The sequence below is a fragment of the Triplophysa rosa genome, linkage group LG12, assembly GCF_024868665.1.
Source record: "Triplophysa rosa linkage group LG12, Trosa_1v2, whole genome shotgun sequence".
In the NCBI taxonomy this organism is placed as follows: domain Eukaryota; kingdom Metazoa; phylum Chordata; class Actinopteri; order Cypriniformes; family Nemacheilidae; genus Triplophysa; species Triplophysa rosa.
In genome coordinates this window covers 11,944,389-11,967,371 of record NC_079901.1, presented here as the reverse complement: position 1 = coordinate 11,967,371, position 22,983 = coordinate 11,944,389, and the positions used below count along the sequence as shown (strand labels likewise).

The window sequence follows — 22,983 nt, the reverse complement described above, 5'->3', positions numbered from 1 at the left end:
AAAGTTAAACCTTTTTGAAACAAAACAATGCAGATATATAATACAACAAATATATCATACAAATCAAATCACCAAAATCTATTTTTGTTGTGTAAAATAGCTTAAGACTGTAATAAAACATACTTAATAAGTAGAGACCAAATATGAGTCTGAACTTTCATTTAGATACATTCAATGATTTGCAAAATGAAAATCTTAAAAGATATGCAGTCTCTATTTACTGACTGACCCTGAGCACTGTGTTGGTCGTGGCTTTGCAGTAAAAGACAGTGGAGATTCCAGCACTGTGTCATGTAGAGAGAAGAGGCCACCGATGGTAATGTCTCCCTCACTCGCCAGCACTGGTAGATCGGAGGTGCTGCGGATGAGTCGACAGGTCTGGAAGAGCTGAGAAGAGATCAAAGTGCTGAGGAACAACACCGTCAAACACACATACACACCCTGAAGTGGCATGCTTTCTCTTCACCGGTTGAAGCCAATTATACACCACTTTGAAGCTTCATTAAACACCACAGTAGCATTTTCTACATGACATGACGCCAGTACTACATACAAACATGTAAGATACAGCGCCCACAGGAGTCATCCAAGGCTAGCTTTATATTGCACTCAAAATTAACGTCTTAAAAAGTATCACACACACTCCCTTGAGGAAATGACTTGATGGAAAGAAAGTTGAGCAGCACGCCAGAAAACAAGACTGTCATTGTGCATACAATGCTAGAACTATTAGATTTTTAACTTTTTTATTAACATAAGACCTCAAATAAAACAAAAACAGTTATGAAATGTCCTTGTTTTTTTCTGCAGGATTTTAAAACTAGTAAATACATTTACTATAATAATATTAATAATACTTTTTGTACTAATAAATAAAAAATTACATTAAAATTCCATACATAATTATACATTCATAAATAATAGCACAGCACTGGCACAGCACTGAGTCTGCATTATTAAAAGTTTTCAATGACATCTTAATAGCCACAGATGCTGGTGACACTATGGCACTAGAGTTGCTAGAGCTAAGCTCAGCTTTTGATTTTGTAGACCACAGGACTCATTTTAAATCGAAGCTAAAAACGCATTTGTTTTCTTGGCTTTTATCTGTCTGTTTTTACTCTCTTATATATTGTGGTTCGTTTAATACTCGTGTACAGCACCTTGGCAAACTTAGTTTGAACTGTAAGGTGCTATAGAAATAAAGTGAACTTGAACTTGACCTAATAATTTTATATTAAAATAAAAATGATAAAATATTGTCAAATTTAACACAATAGCTTTTAGAATTCTCTTCCTTTGGAAGGTTGTTTAAAGTATATCCTCTTGGTACCTTTAGACCTGTGGTTTAATGGCTCATTACAGGTTCTTCAACAGCATTTAGGGGTATTTTATTGCACTCCAGGCTATATTTACATGCATACACAAAGAGAGAACAGGGGTATACAGAAGTGTAGCTCCAGGCTACAGTTTTCATGTCTTCACACTAATATTACCAGGAGACAGTCATTGATGTATGTTAAGGGCATTCAATCTCCCAGGATAAGTCTAAATGAAAACACAACACTTCGGGTGAAGAAGTTAATTGAAAGCTGTTATAATGTTGACTGTTCCTGGAAGATAAATTTATACAGCATTTATACAGCTAGTTAGAAACAGGACAGACAAATTTGGGTTCGGTGCATGGTTTCTTCATAACAAGGTTAATAATTACATGGCATAAAAAGCATCCATATATTTTATATATGATCAGTAACTCACACAATAAATTGTACATGATATTTTAACAAAATAAGAATGGTCATTACATTAAAAACTTTTTAATTTTCCAAACCTTAGTGTAAAAATATCCAGTAAAAATAAACAAATTTCAGATTTGTTATAGATTTGTTAGAACAAATCTGCATTTAACCCATCCAGTGAGTAGGGACTAGACAAAGTACAACAACTTGTGTTTAAAACTTAAGTCACTTATTAACTCAAGGTTTATTGAATAATTATACAAAATCAATATCACATCAGATGTTATAAAATAAAAAACAAGATCTCTTATAAGTACCCTTTTTCACATTTTATTTATATATTGAGGGCCTTTGCGTGTATTCATTTTGTTGACAGATTTCTTTAAGACAATCGCCCCAGTAACAAAAGTAACAGTAGAATCAAATAAGGAACAAGTGGTGAATGCTTTTACAGCCAGAAGTTTTACATCCAATCACATGAATGATGTTAACACATAAATCAGACAATGCACCAGCAATTTAGTGTAATTCCCACAGTTGTGGTCTTGACCAGTCTTGAAATAAAACCCAGAGACCACGACAAGACCGAGACCAAAGACAATCGAGACCGAGACAAGACCAAGACCATCAAAAAATAGTCTTGAGACCGGTCTCGAGTACTACAGCACTAGTGTTGAGAACGCAAAATAATTAGAAAACTAGACTAGAGCTTGTACCTCTTAAGCGTAGCCAGGGGCGCAACTGCACATTTTCTGAGGGGTATGCGAGATCAGTATTGGCGCCACCCATCGGCCACCCCAATATAGAAAACACACAACAAATAAAAAAATCCGCAGACAAGTTGTATATTACCTTTGGAGTCATTCTGTTTTACATCACGTGAATGTGACAATCAGATTTGCATCTATAACAGAAGCATAAAGGTTTCCTTTTACAGAAACACTTTTCCAACTGCTTCACAGTGTAACAGATACACAATTCTGAAAAGATAAATAACATCTGAAAAATAATTAAACAAAGGAGCAAAAAGTAGTAAAAGTACATAAAGGTTATGTTCAGACATACACAATAAATTGTAAATATGAGTTACAATCGAGTTGTAGCCCATTAGAGATGTGCTGATGAGGAAATAAACTTATTTTGATCTTTAAAGTTATACATTTAGATTATTCCCTTTCCTTCAACAAAAAGTATTATTAACATTATTTATTATTATCAGAATAAGACGTATCACATGATATAGGCTACTCGCGTTGTATAACGCAAATATACAAACGGTCTTTGTTTTTTTTCCACTTAGGCCTGCTTAGTTTGTAGTTCATTAATATTTAATAAAAACACAACAATAAAATAGCTTATGTTAAACATACACTTACTGTGCATTTATAATTGAAATTTTATTGAAAAAACGAAATAAGATGGATAACAGATATTATAACGCAAATAAATAAAAAATCTTTGGATTTTCCCCATGCTTTAAGCATTTTTAGTTTGTGGTTCACATTTTATGAAAACATCATTAAAGTAAAACAAAGACAAACTCACTTACATTGAAAGCTCAAATTATTTTTTATTAACTAACGTTCTTTTGCGCTCTTGTCTCTGTCATCCTGTCAATCATTGCGCTGTTTCAGTGTCCACACGCAATATCTCCGGTGCTCTGTGCTGCGCGCTTTTTGCAGAAGACGCAACTGCTCGCGTTATGTGAAGGACACGGACCGGACGTTCAAACTGCACAGCTCGCGTTGTCATATGAGGAAAACGCGTCCGACGATTAATGAAGAACCCGATAATGCGTGATAGTGGGAGACTTAACAGCTTTAACAACCGTCTCAGACTCTCCCGAATGTAATTATAAAGCTCCTTCACAAACATAGATTTATTTTATAAGCTACAAAGATGTAGGCCTAGAGGTGACCTGATATTGTATTATAATATAAACTACCTCTCAGGCAACGTTAAATCACTTGTTTTTTACTTGTCAATTTACTTTTCATTTTCATGTTCCGTTCTGCACTTTGGGAAGTTTCTTTGCTCGATCCATTTGGTCATTTGACTGTGAAAGAGTGATTGGTTGACATAATAACTTGATTAAATAAATTATATCTTTATTGAACTCGTTTAAAATGCTAGACAAAAGTGAAACTAAAACGTTTTAGATAACTTTTTCATTATATTTTTTATAACGTTTCATTTAAAAAAACGTTAAATAATATTTTGGCACAATGGCGCCCCCACTTGTGCGGCGCCCCTATGCACCGCATATACTGCATAACCCATTTTTGCGCCCCTGAGTGTAGCTATAAAGTCACGTGTGTATATTATGTCACACAACGTGCTTGAAACACAAATAGCCTATTAACTATCATGTAATAGGGTATATGCACATGGGATGATGACATACTTCTGCTAAAATCGCTGCCAGCTAGGTCACTTCCACTCTCATAGCACTAAGGGGATTTTTCACCAAGTGACAACGATATATTTAGTAAGAAAACATTCAAATTTCGGCGAACCGACAGCACTACGGGTGAGCATTGTCCACTTAACAATTTAAGTGGAAGGACGTCATCGCTCCGTGTGCATATACCCCATTGCGTTGGTATTTCTACGATACAAGCATCCAGGCACTATAGTTCTGGATTATTATCTTATGAAAGTGACCTATTTGTCTGATATGGTGACCCATACCCGAAATGTGACATCTGCATTTAACCAATCCAGTGAGTAGTGAACACATGCACTGCAAGTCGTGAACACATATACACCCAGAGCAGTGGGCAGCTATCACTGCAGCGCCCAGGGACCAAACAGGGTTCCCTTTCTGTTGGTCTCTCGACGTTGTGTCGAACCGACAGAATGGGGTTTGTCTTGAGAACCTATCATCTTCTGAGTATTTAGAAAAGGCCAATGAAAATTGGCGAATGAAATTTGCATGCCAGGCTCCTCCCCGGATGTCCGGGTATAAGAGGGAAGCCGGCGTGCTCATTCATTCACCTTTTTTTCTTCAGAGCCTACGCATCTGATGAGCTTCTGTACGATCTTTGGTGATCATTTTTCTGCTGGAATCTACGACGTGGACAGCGAACGGTCCCTTCCTGCAGTGACTCTCCCCTGGGCGTCTCGGCAGTTCCGGAGGTGTTCGAGCAAATTTCCTTTCTAAAAGAGCAAATTTCTCCAGCGTGGCATGTCCCGCTGTTCTAATGGGTGCAACACACTCATCGAGGAGGGGGACGGACACAATGCCTGCTTCCAGTACGCTGGGGCAGACGTTGTGGATACATCCTGCCCGCACTGCGGGCGGTGAAGATTCAGACGTTGCATCACAGGTGGCTGTGTTCCCACGGGACTCAGCCACCACCTCGTTTGCTCCCCGTTCCGTGGCGGCAGGACTACGGCCCTGCCGTCCGCTACGGCAAGCAGCGAGGGTGATATGAGGATTACTGTGAGCGATAATCCGCCAGCCACTGGCTCACAGACCGTTCACACCTCGTCTAGCTCGTCTGACCGTTCCCCAGGAGACGGTCCGCCGTCTTATTCCTCAATCACGTATTCGGACACGATGCGTGATGATGAGATGTCTCTTGCAGCATCGGGGGGTGACGTACTGCCATCCGACTCCGACGATTCCTCGGGCTCCCTCCCTCGGGGGGTCGAGCCCAGGAAGAAGCAGACGTCGAAATGTCAGCCATGCTTTCCCGGGCCGCCGTGAATGTTGGGTTGCAGTGCCCGCACTGCCTTTCCCGGCGCTCGCGGCTGGCTACATGGCGTCTCGGGTTTGAGCGCGGCTCCAAGCCACATGAGGAACTTAGTAAGACCTGGAACGCCCCTTTCCGGCACGTTTCACGTCAAACAAAGTTCCGTCACCCTCTCTTCCCTCGACGTTGAGACAGCTGGAGGATACGTCGAGCTGGTTGGGCTCGACCTAGACTCCCGTCCAAAGCATGTGGGGTCTCAGCATCTCTGGTGTCCAGAGCTGACATTGCGGCGGACCAAGCTGCCTCCTCTCTCCACGCTATGGCTCCTGCCAGGCCAGGGCGTTGAGAGAGCTCCACGAGGGTTAGACCGACCCAGCGCGTATGCAGGAACTCCGCGCCGCCACCGACCGCCGCCACCACGCGGGCCCTGGGTCGGACGATGTCCACACTTGTGGTCCATGAGAAACTCCTCTGGCCGATCCTTGCGCAGATGAGTAACGCTGAGAAGGTCCGCTTTCTCGACGCACCCGTCTCGCAAGGGGGGGCTGGTTGGTGTTACTGTCGAGCCGCACGCGGCCTCCCCCGGAGGGTTCTCGACAGTAAAGAAGCAGTCCTCCGTGCCGCGACTCGGCCGCCTCGGCCGTCGAGTCCCGTGCACTGTCTGCTTCCCAGCAGCCCTGGTCCTCTTTGACGCCCTCCAGCTCTGGCGCCCCCCACTCAGGCGGCCCCCCCCTGGAGGAGACAGCGAAGAGGAGACCATCGCCCCATCAGCAGCCGCGGCGAAGCGGCCCTCATGGGAAGACCTCAGGGGGATCGAGGCTACCATTGTGCCCGACCCCAGCCACATCACTGGAAAGTCGTGCCCCGTCTCTCCATCTGCTGGCCCCCTCCGGGGGGCTAGCGCCCACTTACTCTCAAAAAGGAGAGTTTCCTCTCTCTCTGGGTTACCACAGCCGCTCTCACCCTCTGCACGACGGAAAACAGCAAACTCGAAATTGCGTAATGGCGAAGCGCAATGTCGAGTATAAACACCAGCCCTCAGCACTCTCAGTCAGACAGTGCGTTGAGCTGCGCAGTCGCCAGGCAGGAAAAACAGCAGAGCCGATCTCCTCCCCGGGGGACCTCCCCCGGCAAGGAATCCGTACTGCTAGCCATCGAACCGGGGGGACGATGAAAAAGATCGTACCTTTAGTCCCCGTCTCATTTCTGGGAGCCTGTCCGGCTTCCCAGGCTGTCAGGCTGGCTAGGAAAGATGATCCGTCTTGGCTACGCGATCCAGTCGCCTTTCAGGGCATCCAATATACCTCAGTCAGAGGCTAGGATGTTCCCGTACTTCGGGCCGAGGTCACCACCCTTCTGGTGAAGGGAGTGATCGAGCCCGTCTCACCAGCCGAGATGTTCAACGGGTTTTACAGCCTGTACTTCATTGTCCCCAAGAAAGGCGGGGGGTTGCGCCCTATCTTGGGTCTGTGTGTTCTGAACAGGCACCTACACAATAGCTGCCTTTCAGGTTGATCACGCAGAAGCGCATCCTGACGTCCATCAGGTGTCAGGACTGGTTCATGGCAATCGACCTGAAGGATGCGTACTTCATGTCTCCTTCCTCCCTCGACATTGGCCGTTCCTACAGTTCGCGTTCGAGGGACGGGCATATCAGTACAGGGTCCTCCCCTTCGGTCTGTCCCTGTCTCCACGAGTCTTTACGAAGGTTGTGGAAGCCGCCCTCCTTGTCAGTGTTGAACTGCCTGGAATATTTCAAGCAGTCAGCGGTCCCCCTGAAACAAATTCAGAGGCTCCTGGGCACATGGCATCCTCGGCGGTGGTGATACCCCTTGGGTTGATGCACATGAGACCGCTCCAACACTGGCTACAGAGTAGAGTTCCCTGGAGAGCGTCGCACACCGGCAGCAGGCGGATGGTCATTACGCCTCTCTGCCGACACATCCTAACCCCTTGGTCTTCAATGACCTTTCTACGGATGGGGGTCCCTCTCAGGCAGGTCACGAGGCACGTCATGGTGACGACAGACGCCTCCCTGCAGGGTTGGGGTGCCCTGTGCAACGGGCACGCTGTGTCGGGGCGATGGACGGGTCCCCGCCTACGCAGGCATATCAACTGCCTAGAGTTGTTGGATGTGCTACTTGCACTGAAGGGGCTACAACCTCTCATGCCGGACAAGCACGTGCTGGTCCGGTCGGACAGCACGACTGCCATAGCGTATATCAACCGCCAGGGTGGCATTCGCTCATGGCAGCTAACATGACTCACCCGACGCCTCCTCCTGTGGAGTCCGCAGGTGAGCAGATCCCTGCGAGCCACACATATCCCAGGCGACCTGAACCAGACAGCCGATGCGCTCTCTCATCAGTTGAAGCCTCGCGGAGAGTGGTGACTCCACCCCCGCGCAGTCCAGCTCATTTGGATAGAGTTCGGTCAGGCTCAGGTAGACCTGTTCACCTCCCTGGACACCACCCATTGCCCGCTATGATGCTCCCTGTCCGAGGCCCCCCTCGGCACGGATGCTCTAGCGCACAGCTGGCCGTGGGACAAGCGGAAGTGAGCCTCATTGCACAGACCCTGTGCAAGGTCAGGTAAGAGGAGCATCAAGTGTACTAGTTGTGCCATACTGGCCCAACCGGACTTGGTTCTCGGAGCTAATGATCTTGACGACAGCTCCCCCCGGCCGATTCCCCTGATGAAGGACCTGCTTTCCCAGGGGAAGGGCACGTTATGGCATCCCAGGCCAGACCTCTGGAACCTTCATGTCTGGCCCCTGGACGAGATGAGGAGATCCTGAGTGGCCTACCCCCTGCGGCGGTTAGGACCATCACTCAGGTTAGGGCCCTGGCCACTGCCCCTCTGCCCTCATCCTCTTAGGTGCCCCCCTCAACGCCACGTCCGGGCAGGCATCCATTCAAGATCCCCGCTTAAAGACGTCTATTAACACTCCACTAAACATCCTCTGATTCCACTTATCTGCTCCGTGTTTTCCCGCTCGCTCCCCAGTATCACTCACAGACAGTCTCTGTCGGAACGCTGGAGTGAAGACGACAGTATCAGAAGTTCATCCTATCACTGTAAGGACATTATTCATATTAAAGACAGTGCTTGCTAAGCAGAATAAATAATTTGATAGTTTGTTTTTTGTATCTTCATTGAGAATGTTTTGCTCCTGGTTTTCTATTATTGGTGCTAACTGCTAACAACTTGTACAAAATATCCATTCTCATAAGAAAATGAGAATTCTTGTCAAATCAAATTGATGTATCGATCTCATATGAATAGCACCGAATATGCTGTTATTGGCACAATTTGTAGAAAATGCCCTCACAAAGCTGACAGTTTGTCACACTGTAACTCCTGTGCAGTACATTTCCCCTTATCTATTTTCTCAGTTGAAACCAGTAATCTATAACTTATAGCCTATCATATAAATGACATTTTATTAAGACCATATTAAGAGTAGCCCAGATAGCAGGAGAGCATGTGAAAACCATTGAATCATCTGTTAATGTTAATGCATCAATACTCCCTGTAGCTCATTGGTTAGAGCATGGCACTATAGCAATGCCAATGTCAAGGGATTGCACATACTCAGAAACAAATGTATAGTATAATGCAATGTAATTCACGTTGGATGAAAGCGTCTGCCAAATGCATAAACGTAAATATCGCTTTTGCACCTGCAAATAATGTTGAAAAATTATTGTGACAATGCTGTATTGGCTATTATAAATGTTTTAAGAGTTGTACCTTAACATTGCACAACATAAAATATAGATTTACATATTTACTGAGTGCTACAGTGTCATAAGTTGAAAGACATCTCTAAGACCATGTAGTGTCTTCTCCTTCCCCAACCCTAAGTGCCCTTTTTTTGTTTCGGCCACTGCCCCTCAAAATGTCTGTGCACGGCCCTGCTTGTACAAGTAATTTATTTTTCCTTTACAAGGAATCCATCCCATGTTATAATCTCAGACATGGCCATGCACTAGTTTGGCCTTATTTATTGCATCGCATTTCTCCTTTGTGCTCTGCTAATTTAAAAACGCCTGTTATCATGTATATAATCAAATCATATTTTCCTAGTAAGATATGTAGTTCTTTTTAAAGAATAACAATTCTTTAGTTGTTTCACTTAAACAGAAAACAAAGTATATTTTGCTGACTATATTGCTTCTATCATGTTTCAGTTATGTAATATTGAGTATTTATTCATTTTTAATAATAAGTTGCCTAATATTGAGCTTTGATTATTAAAATCCACATGCAACTTAAATAATACATTAGCTGTTAAGACAATCATTTTTGATTTTTATATTTTTATAAATAAATTATAATTTTCTTAATTATACTATAATAATGCGTGGTGTGTTATCTGCATATCTTATATAGTCTGATATGCGATGTGTTAAAAATGTAATTTGGAAAACCTTTCAAAATAAAATTAAAACTAGGCCATTTCTTCTAAAATGTGAACTTAGTCTATGTGCTTGCATGTTTTAATAAACAATTACAGTGCATCTACATATTTGACCTTCTCATTACACCTATTTTATGACTAAAATTAACTAACATAGTTAGTTAGAATGAATTAATTTCCTTAGAACAACATGCCTCGGTTTCAAAGACAAGGCTTAAGACTAGTCCAAATATCTTAAAATATGTCAGTGGCATCTTTTTTGCCTTAAGATGCACATCAGTAATGTTTTTATGAAAGGCGTTTTAATAAACGTGACTTAATTAGACTAAATTGCCCGTGAAACCGGGCCTATATGTATCCATTTCAAAAACCTTCTGTTGTTCTTGTACAATAAATAAATAAGTTTACAGTTAATTTTTTTACTGTCTACCAATCAGTAATAAAACATGAATCAAAGGGACACAAGCTGTCAAACAAATGAACCATGAATGCTCCAATCCCTAAAGTAAAGAAACAAGTAGACAAAACAAATAAATTAAGTCTTAAGGGTAGCTAATGTATTGTTTTTGAACTTGGACAAGGCAACACGTTTCATATTTAATCGCCTATAGCCATGATTTAATTGGACATGAGTAGGTTTAAAGGAGTGATGTGGCTCCACCTTTCCAATTTGCCATTTCCCTAAGGGTGCAGGGCAGGTGTAACAACCTCTTAGACATGTGCTGACAAGTTTATGTTTCCATCTGAGGTGATTAAATAAGAACATAAGGTGTCATTCTGGAAAACAACAGCTGTATTAGCATTACATCATAATTAATTAACAGAATGACCTAGCATGCTAGACAGATGAGTGAAAGCTGAAATCAGAAACTGACAAGAAGTGCTTTGAGAATTGTCCTTTTCAATCAAAACATATTTAATGAATATGCGTCTGTTCAAGAGGTTGAACCCAGTGGGAAAAACTTCCCAAACAAAGCCTTGTCTAACCTCTTTGAAGTTTCTTTTCTTATACAGAAACCTTTTAACAATAAATAAGCAAGTTTGAATGTTGCTTTTTTAAAGTTCATGAAAGCCAAAATATGTATTGACCCAAAAACTGTTCTATATAAAGTTAAATGTTAATATGTCAGATTTTGTTGAAGGCAGTTTATGGTGAATTTAAATTTGGCATCAGATTTTATTTTGAGAAGTAATTTGTGTAAATAATCATTAACCTGTCAAAAAATGAGTCTTTTGAGAAGTCAAACCGAACAACAAACAAAAATGAGTAGGCCTAATGTGATGACCAGTGTTTTTGCATCTAGATTCATCCCACTATGAACATGAGAAAATCTAATGTTGTTGATGAATCACTAGAGGGCACTGCAGACCAGAACAGCAGGCAAACACACAGCTTGGTATAGTGTCAGTAAGAAGGACAGATTTTTGTGCAAGCAGACAGAACTGCCAACAATGATTTTTACTTTTCTTTTTTGACTCGTAACCTATGACATTTATACTGAGAAAAAATAAAAGTAATTGATTAATATTTGCATTGTTACTATTAAAGCTCAGTTGAATTTTTATTCATAAAATGCTGACTGGTCAGCAATGCAGTAATGCAGCTGCCATAGAGCAGGAAACAAGAGATAAGGAGCAAATGGTGTTAACTACATAACACAAATAGTTGTGTTAATGGCCTTTAAAGTTGCTTGGGGTATTCCAGAAAGCTGGTTATGTGAAATACCCGGGTAAGTTTAAGGCTAGGTTAGCTGAAAACCTCAACTTTCGGTTCCAAAAAACAGAGGTAACTTTCTGGGTATGTAAGTAACCATACCAACTCGCAATATTACAATTACATTTCCATTCTCACCTATCGCAATTCAGCATTCACAACTAATTTTACTATTAACTGTATTATTTAACCTTTTAAAATGAAATAATATTTAAATAAAATAATGTAAGCTGTTATTATTAAACTAATAATAAGGCTTTATGTAATTATATTGAATACTGTATATACTTTGAATTAGGTTTATTTAAACATCTCCAAATATCACTAGATGTATATGCACACCTTACAATTTCCAACAGTTAAAGGATGTTAATAGTGAAGAATTTTAACTCCAGAACAATTTATTGAGCAATTGCATATCATTACTCTTGTCCACTTATTAGGCAATATTTGATGCATTGGGTCAAATGGTCAGAGAGCCAGACTTAAAACTCAAAGGTTGCAAGTTCGTTTCCCAGGCTGGCAGGTTTCCAAGGCTTTATTAGGTGACCCCTAATGGGATCACCTATGGTATACTGTTCACATGTTTCAGTTCTTATTATAACTTTAAATCGATTTACATAATAAAATCCATCATACTGACTGTATTCCTTCAAAATGTCTTTCTTATCCTCAGCCTCTTCCTACAGTTTAGTATTGAAAGGCCTTTCTCCAAATTACAACTAGCCTTTCAGGATAGGCCTTTTCCATCTCTTTTAACATCTGGGAAGCCATGGTCTTTTAGCTAACAAAGTCAAACCAGCTTGAATGGCTGATAATTTCTAACATTAGCTAATTTCACAACATTCAGTATGCTCATCTTCTGTGCTGTTTGGATCACATTTATCCCAAACCTCAAGCTTTGGTTTATCATTCTGCATTTTTGCACCAAGATGTTCAGGCTCACAGGGTGATGTAACAGAAAACAAAGCAACATGTAATAGGAAACAAACAACATCTAAGTCTGAGTAAGAAATAAATATTTGCATGTTATTCTACACGTTTCATGTTGTTCATATGAAACAAATTGTTTCATTGTAAACTAATGTAATTCAATCATCGTTTCTACAAATGCAAGGCTATTTTGAAGGCCAGATCATAACTTCCTGCTTCTTTTTTTGTTGTTTATTTTTTGGTTTGCTGATCAATGGGTGAGGGTCAATCTGAATTGACAAGCTTTACTTAACTTTGACATTACAAACTGAACAACAAGATGATGCAAAGGCTCCACTGGCATTAAGTCACAGGGGAGCTAATTTAATAGTTGCCTTCACAAACATGGCAAACCACATAAGAAAGTAATTAAATAAACGCTGGAGGCTATACAATATTAATGTCATAAACCTCCAAGGGCTAAAAATGGTAAAAACAACTAAGGCAAAGAAAAACACCGGAAGCAACATATATTTTATTAGATTTCTTTCATTTATTTTGAAATGTGACAAACACAATTTGCCATGCATGTCAGGCCTGAATAAGGTAAAAAAATAAATAACAATAAAAGTGAAAATAAAATTAATAGAATGAAGAGGTTATAGGCTATGTATTAGTTATATACTTTAAAAAATGAATGTTTCCACAAAAAACATAAAAAATGCATTAAAAAGCTTCAAACTATACAGATTTTTAGCATTCACACTAGTATACTGTTTAATTTACAAATTAATTTCCCAGAAGGAAGCAAGTCATACTGAACATGCAATGGTTGAAATTGGTCACACACAAAATCTTTTGCATTTGGTTAAGAATACATTGACCACAAATTGTTCATTCCTAATCAGATTTATAAGCCTAAATTTAAGTTGACAGTGAAGGACAATATGTCACGGGTCCTCTGTTTTAAGATTTATCATTAGAATGTATTTTTGCATCAGTCCGCAAATTGGCTTATTTCTGACTAGAAAATTGCACTACAAAGTAAACTTAAAGTAATAGTTCCTTAAAAAATTAAATACTGTCAAAATTGTTAAAAACCTGAATCTTTATTATTACATATTTTGAGAAATGTCTCTGTGGTTTTGTGTTCATACAGTGGAAATTTGGGCCAGTGTTGTTTGGTTACCAACATATTTCAAAATATCTTATTTTGTGTTATGCAGAAGAAAATGTCATACAGGTTTGACATGACATTGGTAAACTGACACTGCCCTGTTGAACTGGATAGATAAAAATAGAATTTAATAAAAACAAGTACCACACATTTTTGTTTACTCTTGTAAATACAGTATTTTTGTTTATTTCAAACATTTAGGCAATTGGAACTAATTAGCATGACAATTCTGCATACTTGACCTGAGTCATGTCTTGACCTCTGAGGTCATTGGCTGCATTCTCAATCATTCATTCTTATAGTGATGTCTGTAAAAGTATAAATACTGTATCAGGTCATTGACATTTAGAAGCTCCATCTGAGGTCATTGGGATGCATATCTATCTTTACACAACCATTGTTTTTCATTGCCTTTATACTAAGGTCGAAAACGCTCTTTGTCGAATGATGGGAGACCCAAAGTACCCATTGCTGTTCAAGGAGGGAGACATAACTATCGGAGCACTTTTGTCAATTCACAGTAAAGAAACATCACCATCATTCGAGTTTACACAAAAACCTCAGATTCTGTTATGCTCTAGGTTTGTTACATTTTATATTATTTGAGAAAAGGCAGGGTGAATAATTCATTTAACACATGAATACATAAATATATTGAACTTTTTTTTACTACTTCTAAAATGTGACAGTGTAAATCTTAGAGACTTGCGGCTGGCTCAAACTATAATCTTTGCAATTGAGGAGATTAACAGAAGTGACACGTTGCTTCCAAATATATCTGTTGGCTACAAAATTTATGATACGTGTGCTTCAAGACTGTCTTCAATGAGTGCAACTATGGCATTGATGAATGGAGCGGCATTTACACCAAGAGAAACATGCAGTGGACAGACACCTATACATGCTATCATAGGAGAAACAGAGTCTTCTTCCACAATAGTTCTTTCCAGAACCACAGGACCTTTTAAAATTCCAGTGGTAAGAGGCAATAAACGTAAAAGTTTGACACAAGCACAGTTTTTCTGCATCAACATTTTACTGTTTCATATGCTTTCTTTTTCAGATAAGTCCTTCAGCAACATGTGAATGTCTCAGTAATAGGAAAGAATACCCATCATTCTTCAGGACTATTGCTAGTGATTATCACCAGAGCAGAGCACTTGCATACATAGTCAAACACTTTGGTTGGTCTTGGGTTGGAGCTGTGAACAGTGACAATGACTATGGAAACAATGGAATGGCCATATTTCTGAATACAGCACATGAGGAGGGCATTTGTGTAGAGTACTCTGTGAAATTCTACCGAACAGAGCCTGAAAAACTGCAGTATGTGGTAAACATAATAAAGCAAAGCACTGCTAAAGTCATTGTTGCATTTCTATCCCATGTTGAAATGGGATATCTGCTTGAGCAGTTGAGTATTCAGAAAATTACAGGCCTCCAAATGATTGGTGTAGAAGGATGGATAACATCAAAGAGTTTATTCACTCCAAACAGTTTTCATGTGCTCGGAGGATCGCTGGGTTTTGCGGTGAAAAACATTAACATCGCTGGATTTTCAGATTATGTTATAAAAGCATTTTGGGACACAGCTTTTCCATGCTCACAAGAAGATGGGAATTCATCTCAAGGTCAAGTAGATTGCAGTAGATATCAGGATCTACTTGTGCTAAAAAAGTATATTGAAGAACGACCTGAACAAACATATTCAGGTAACATCTATAAAGCAGTATATGCTGTGGCCTATTCACTACACAATCTACTCATGTGCAAAGAAAAAGAAGGTTGTGAGAAAGACCTGACAATACAACCACATCAGGTAAAACAGAAATAGAAAGAGAGTGAAGGTAATACTATTTTTGTTTATGCATTAATGTTTGTTAGAATTACTTTTTGCCAGGTTATTGAGGCTCTGAAAAGGGTCAATTTCACAGTTAAATTTGGAGATCGTGTGTGGTTTGACAGCACTGGTGGTGCAGTAGCCCAGTATGAAGTTGTGAACTGGCAGCAGGACTCTGATGGATCAATTCAGTTTAAAGCAGTGGGTTACTATGATGCCTCACTGCCCCCTGACCAGCGCTTTGTTCTTGATACCGAAATCATAATCTGGGCTGGAGGACAGGTAAATATAATGCTGATCTATCTAGCTTTGGTTCCTAAGTGTTATAACCAAAGTTTTATCCCAAAACACCCATTTTGATCGACTTGGTTCTAAGTGGACAACGTGAATGTATTTAAAACGAATGTCTTCCATGTAGAAGCCAAGGTCTGTGTGCAGTGAGAGTTGTCCTCCAGGCACTAGGAAGGCTGGACAGAAAGGAAGACCTGTCTGCTGTTATGACTGTATTCCATGTGCAGATGGAGAAATCAGTAATGAGACAGGTAAACTTCAGCCCAAATCAAAGTTTTATAGGAAACTGATTAGTTGCTTTTTTTGTATTTTTCTTTTACTGTTCAGGAAGCAGTTTCTTAGCAAAGGAGTTCAAAACTGAAGTTTCGATTTGTTTCTAATTCTTGCAAACACAACTTCCTTTCCAGATTCAAATAACTGCATGCAGTGTCCAGGGGAATTCTGGTCTAATGCTGAGAGAAATAAATGTGTGTTAAAGGCTGTAGAGTTTCTGTCATTCACAGAAGTTATGGGTATAGTGCTGGTCTTTTTCTCACTGTTTGGAGTAGGAATAACTGTACTGGTCACAGTCCTGTTCTACAGTAAGAAGGACACCCCCATAGTAAAAGCCAACAACTCAGAGCTGAGCTTCCTGCTGCTCTTCTCATTGACTCTGTGTTTTCTCTGTTCACTTACTTTCATTGGTCGTCCCACTGAGTGGTCCTGTATGTTACGTCACACAGCGTTTGGGATCACTTTTGTCCTCTGTATCTCTTGTGTTCTGGGGAAAACAATAGTTGTGTTAATGGCCTTCAAGGCCACACTTCCAGGAAGTAATGTCATGAAATGGTTTGGGCCTGTACAACAGAGACTCAGTGTTCTTGCCTTTACACTTATACAGGTTCTTATCTGTGTGCTTTGGCTAACAATATCTCCTCCTTTTCCCTATAAAAATATGATATATTATAAAGAGAAGATCATTCTTGAGTGCAGTCTGGGTTCTAATGTAGGTTTCTGGGCTGTAATGGGTTATATAGGACTACTGGCTCTATTGTGCTTAAATCTAGCTTTTCTGGCTCGGACGCTGCCTGATAACTTCAATGAAGCTAAATTCATCACATTCAGTATGCTCATATTCTGTGCCGTGTGGATTACATTTATTCCAGGTTATGTCAGTTCTCCTGGAAAATTTACTGTAGCTGTGGAGATATTTGCCATTTTAGCTTCAAGCTTTGGTTTATTATTCTGTATATTTGCACCTAAATGTTTCATCATCCTGTTTAAGCCTGAACAAAATACAAAACAACATTTGATGGGAAAAACACAATCTAAGCCCCACTGAGAAATAAACTGACAGGGCTATATTTGCATGGAAGTTGTCTATGGTTCATGTTTTTTTCATATTTGAGCATGTTATAATCAGACTACTGTCATATACAGTATATGCTGTTACACTGGTGCTTTACCACAAGGCTTTTTTGAGGGTCAGAAATACATATCTTACTTTCTGGCATTTGTTTGTGAGAGGGTGAAATTAAAGTGACATGCAGTAACACAAAGGACTTTCACATGTCACAACCTGAAAAACAGCTTGATGCAACAGCTCCACTGACATGTATTCACACGGGAGCAAATTTAATAGGTGCCTTCACAAAGCAAAAGAGAAACCCATTAATTAAAGCATAGCCGCAGGCTACAGGATGTTTATGTCATGGACATCTAAAGGGATGAATTGGTTTTTAAACAACTAATAAAATTAACAAACATATGATGCAACTGACTCTTAAATTAAATCTGGAGGGATTATACTGTTTTTGTGTTTTTCTGTTCATGAAATCTTGGAAGTGGTATCATTCAGGCCACATGGACTCACAACGCCTCTGAATGAGTCTTGTGGTTTGTGGCACCAAAATAGCCGATTCTTTAAACGGATACTCCACCCAGAAATGAAAATTCTGTCATCAATTATTTCCCCTTAAATTGTACCAAACTGTTGAACACAAAGAAAGATATTTGGGAAAATATTATAAACAAACATTTCTAGGACATCATTGACTGCCATAGTAGGAAAAATGAAAATGGTAGTCAAAGGTGCCCCAGAACTGTTTGCTTACCTATATTCTTAAAAATATCTAATTTTATAATGAACAGAACAAAAAAAATATATATATATAGAGGCCTATATATACAATCATTTTTCTTAATATGGTAGTCAATGATGTCCCAGAAATATCAGTTGATAACATTTTTCCAAATATCTTTCTTTGTGTTCATCAGAACAAAGACATTTATACAGGTTTGGAACAACTTGAGGGTGAGTAAACAGAATTGACAGAATGTTCATTTTTGTGTGGAGTAAATTTGAAGTAGCAAGGTGGGACCTAAACCGATTTGTTGGTCCAGCACATACCACACATGATTAAGATCTGAGGACTTTGGTGGCCAAGGTAAAACCTTCTTGAAGAAGCCATCTTGATGAGGATGACTGGCGTCTCTGAGGGGCTCGAAAGGGGCCGTACCAAGGCCCTGCAAGACCACATTAAGGTGCCAAGAGGGTACGGAGCGCGGTCGAGGTGGATTCACCCAATAGCGGCTACATACACTTTCAACGTGGATGGGGAGAGGTTACTCTATAGTCTCTCTTGTAGGAAGGCCAACACTGACCCGATCGAGCAATTCCGTGTGTTCTCCCTGTGGGAAGAACACCAGAACGAGAAGAGACGCCACTTATAAGCGTATAGACGCCTACTGGCGGGGGCTCTAGCCTGCAGGACGGTCTCTCTGAGCACCGGCAGCAAGCCACTCAAGGTCTCCTCGTCCCGTCCAGGGGCCAGACATGGAGATTCCAGAGGCCTGGCTTGGGGTGCCACACTGTGCCCTTCCCCTGCGACAGAAGGTCCTTCATCAGGGGAATCGGCCAGGGGGAACTGTCGTCAGAGCCACCAGGTCTGAGAACCAAGTCTGGTTAGGCCAGTAAGGCACAACTACCAGTACTTCATGTCCCTCTTCCGTGACCTGTGCAAGGAGGCTCACTGGGGGGAAGGCGTACTTCCGCTTGTCCCACGGCCAGCTTTGTGCTAAGGCATCCGTGCCGAGGGGTCTCATGCGCCTGGCCGAACTGCTCCCATATGAGTCGGACTGCGCGGGGATGGAGTTGCCAATCTCCGTGGGGCATCCCCTGATGAGAGAGTGCATCGACTGTCTGGTTCAGGTTACCTGGGATAAAACTGGCTCGCAGGGACTTGGTCACCTGCTGACTCCAGAAGAGGAGGCGTCGGGTGAGTCGTGACATCTGCCGTGAGCGTATGCTGCCTTGCTGATTGATGTACGCCATCAATGTACGCTGTCCGACCGGACCAGCACGTGTTTGTCCTGCACGAGGGGACGGAGCCTCCTCAGTGCCAAAAAGACAGCCAGCAACTCTAGGAAGTTGATGTGCCACCGCAGCTGGGGACCCGTCCACTGCCCCGATACTGCGTGCCCGTTGCACACGGCACCCCACCCCTGCAGGGAGGCATCTGTTGTGACCACGACGCACCTCAAAACCTGCCTGAGTGGAACCCATTACTCGGAGAAAGGCCAGATCTGACCAGGGGTTGAGGGTGCGAAGACACTGAGGCGTTACCGTAATGCGCCTGGTGCCGGTGTGCCACGCCGTCCAGGGAACACGACTCTGAAACCAATGCTGAAGCGGCCGCATGTGCATCAACCCGAGAGGGATTACCCCTGTCGAGGACGCCATGTGCCCCAGGAGCCTCTGAAAATGTTTCAGCGGGACCGCTGGAGTCCGCCTGACCAATTTCAGACAGTTCAGCACAGACTGCGCACGCTCATTGGTGAGATGCGCTGACATACGGATAGAGTCTAGTTCCATACCGAGATAAGAGAAACCCAGGGAAAAACTCTCTCTTTGTGAGAATGTGGGCGCCAGGCCCTGATAACGTAAGGTAAGGCCGGGGTCGGGCCCTATGTTAGTTTCCCCGGGTTCTTCCCATCAGGGCTGCTTAGAGGTCCTCTTAGCGGATTGCTGATGGGGGAGCAGATGCTTTCCTCCACGGGGGCCTGCGTCTCGGGTGGGCCGTCGTCTGGGAGGGCCCTGGAACCGGAGGAGCCGCCGCGGGTGGGCGGGGCTGCTGGGAAGCAGGCTGCACTCAGGACCGTGACGACTGATTGGTGGTCACGTCGCAGCAGGATCTGTTTGATCACCTCAGTCTGCTTCTGCACTGTGGAGAACTGTTGTGACACGTCCTCCAAACAGCCCAGCTTGTGAGATGGGTGCATCCAGAAGGCGGGCCTTCTGGGTGTCGCCCATCTGCGCAAGGTTGAGCCACAGATGCCTCTCTTGGACCACGAGTGTGGACATCAACCGACCCAAGGCACGTGCCGTGGCATTCGTCACCCGGAGCGCGAGGTCAGTGGCAGTGCGTAACTTGCTCATGCGAGTTGAGTCAGCCTTCCCATCGTCCAGGTCTTTCAGGGCTGTAGCCATAGCGTGTCGCCATGTCCAGCAGCATTGTAAGACATGAGTGTCAAAGAAAGTTTACAAGCTTTGGATGAAAGTCTAGGTCGACCCCTCTAGGTGGCAGCTGTCTGCGGGCACAGGTGCACCGCGACTGCACGCTCCACCTGGAGGATGTCGACATAGCCTTTGGTCGCCCCGCCATCCAGGGAAGTAACAGCCACCGAGCCCGCTAGCCTGCAACGTGCCGAGAACGGTGCATGAGACAGAACGCTGAGACAGAACTGCACCTATCCCGACATCGGATGCATCGACCTCGACAATGAATTGCCGCTCGGGTTCTGGAAAACAAAGCACAGGAGCAGAGACAAAATGGGACTTGAGGTTATCAAAGGCTACCTGAGCTTGGGAATTCCACCTGAAAGAAACCTTGGTGGAGGTCAATGTGGTGAGCGGAACAGCAATCTGGCCGAAACGCTGGATAAATCACCGGTAAAAATTGGCGAAATTGTGACGGCGTGGAATTCGCACTTCTCCGCCTTAACAAAAAGCTGATTTTCTAATAACCGCTGGAGAACCTCCCTGACTCGTTCCTGGAGAGAAGGGGGGAAAAATAAGAATGTCATCCAGGTACACATAAACAAACCGATTAATCATGTCTCCCAACACGGCATTGACGAGGCCCTGGAAGACGGCAGGAGAATTGGTTAAACCAAACAGGAGACCCAAATACTTGTAGTGTCCCGAGGGTGTATTAAATGCCGTCTTCCACTCGTCCCCTCTCGGATACGAACCAGGTGATAGGCATTGCATAGGTCTAGCTTGGTAAAGACCCGAGCTCTCTGCAAGAGTTTGAAGGCAGTTGACATGAGAGGCCAGGGGTACTTATTTTTAACAGTAATCTCATTCAAACCTCGATAATCAATACATGGGTGCAGGGAGCCGTCCTTCTGGACAAAGAAGAAGCCCGCACCTGCCGGTGAGGAGGAGTGGCGAATGAGCCCAGCTTGTAGACACTCGTGAATGAATTAATTCATGGCCTCTCTTTCAGGACCGGACAATGAATAGAGATGCCCCTTGGGCGGAGAAGTGCCCGGGAGGAGGTCAATGGCGCAGTCGTAGGGGCGATGCAGAGGGAGAGAGGTGGCTCGCGACCTGCTGAACACCGTGCGCAGATCGTGGTACTCCTCCAGGACCCCAGTCAAATCGGTGGCTTCGACCTGCAACACAGAAGGCACAGAGACAGGAGAAGGGGCAGAACCAAGACAAGACGCATGACAAGAAGAGCTCCAGGCCAAAATAGAATTCTTAACCCAATCAATGTGAGGATTGTGCTGTGACAACCAAGGATGCCCTAATATGAGGGGAGTATTGGGGGAATCGAGGATGTACAGCTCAATACACTCACACTGATTCCCAGAAAAGAAAGAGTCTTACGTGAGGGGTGACGTGAGTTACGGTTACGGCTTGGCGAGGAGCTTAACTGGGATCTTCCACCGGCTTGCTGTGGCTGCATTGAGAAAATTTCCCTCAGGTCCTGAGTCGAGAAGCACTCGACCGGTGTGACCAGCAAATGAAATCCGGAATGGCAGCAGGTTGCGGGAGACAGGAGAGGTAATAGGAATGGTGCCCATCCGGACTCTCCGCATTACGGATGGGCGGGATCTTTTAACGGGCACTGTTACTGACACGGATTTCCCACATTAGAAGCAAAGTCATCCTAGCAGACGCTGCTGCTTCTGCTGCGGAGACAAACGTGAGTGTTCTAGTTGCATCGGTTCATCATCGGTGCCTGCTCCGACTGTTCTCTGAGGAGTGTTGGCGTCCCGGACAAGCCAGGAGGGCGGTGAGGCGCCGGCGGTTGTTAATCTGGCTCTCGACCTGAAGACACAAGTTGGTGAGAGCTTCCAGATCCCGAGGTGCGTTGAGAATGGCGTTCGTCTGCGATGGTGGAATTCAGCCCGTCGAGGAATCGAGCGCTTAGCGCCCCTTCGTTCCATTCGCAGATGGCTGCTAGCATCTGCAATTTGATAGAGTAGTCCGTGATCGAATTCCTGCCTTGAGTCAAATGAGAGAGCTGTGCCGCTGCCTGCTCACCTTGGGCCGACCGGTCGAACAGCCTCATCATCTCTGTTCGGAACTCCCCAAAGGAGTGACAACACGGAGCGTGGGCATCCCATACGGCAGTCCCCCATTCACGTGCTCGACCCGTTGGAAGAGTTAAGACAAATGCCACTATCGCCTCTTCGGCATGGCTGGAGAGAGAACACCAGAGTGCACTGCGAAAGAAATGGTCGGCAGGCATTGGTATCTCCGCTGTAGATCGGAGGACTATTGATGTGAGGCTCCGACTCCACTGAAAGTCCTCGTGGCAAAGAGCTGGCAGCAGCCCGGGTTATGGTGAGCTCTCGTCGTAGTTAAGCAATAGCCGGAGTGAAGAGAGCAGGATGGTCCGGGACACCAAAAGAAACATGGGAAAACAGAGCTTGAGAACAATGGAACTAGGCACTGGAGACTTGGACTAAAGGAATACTACCAGAGAGTTAAATTAGAGACTTCCCAACTTCAAACGAAAACACACCCACACAAGACACAAAGCCGTGACAAGACTGAGATCACGACAAGTACCAGAGAAAAAAAGGTCTTAAATTGAAATATTGTGTATAAAGTTATAAGAGAAAACAATTAATAGTATGATAAACCATACAACAAAATATAGAGTTCTTTCATATAAAGAAGAATTCACAA

At 43.1% G+C, this 22,983-nt stretch overlaps 1 protein-coding gene across 1 annotated transcript; it reads left to right on the top strand.

Moving 5' to 3' along the window:
- The first annotated feature begins 14,035 nt into the window (after positions 1-14,035).
- LOC130562942 (extracellular calcium-sensing receptor-like) lies at positions 14,036-17,118 on the top strand. Its single transcript, XM_057348282.1, has 6 exons — positions 14,036-14,247; positions 14,356-14,644; positions 14,730-15,485; positions 15,567-15,788; positions 15,925-16,048; positions 16,205-17,118. Exons 1-6 carry the CDS (start codon positions 14,039-14,041, stop codon positions 17,116-17,118), a joined length of 2,514 nt encoding a protein of 837 aa, XP_057204265.1. The 5' UTR covers positions 14,036-14,038.
- The last annotated feature ends 5,865 nt before the right edge of the window (positions 17,119-22,983 follow it).

What these genes read in the sequence shown, in the direction of transcription:
- LOC130562942 (XM_057348282.1), top strand. Translation starts at nt 14,039, where the DNA reads ATGCATATCTATCTTTACACAACCATTGTTTTTCATTGCCTTTATACT. An exon ending in CAGATTCTGTTATGCTCTAG is followed by an intron (nt 14,248 to 14,355) that starts GTTTGTTACATT and finishes AAAATGTGACAG; the next exon opens with TGTAAATCTTAGAGACTTGC. An exon ending in TGACAATACAACCACATCAG is followed by an intron (nt 15,486 to 15,566) that starts GTAAAACAGAAA and finishes ACTTTTTGCCAG; the next exon opens with GTTATTGAGGCTCTGAAAAG.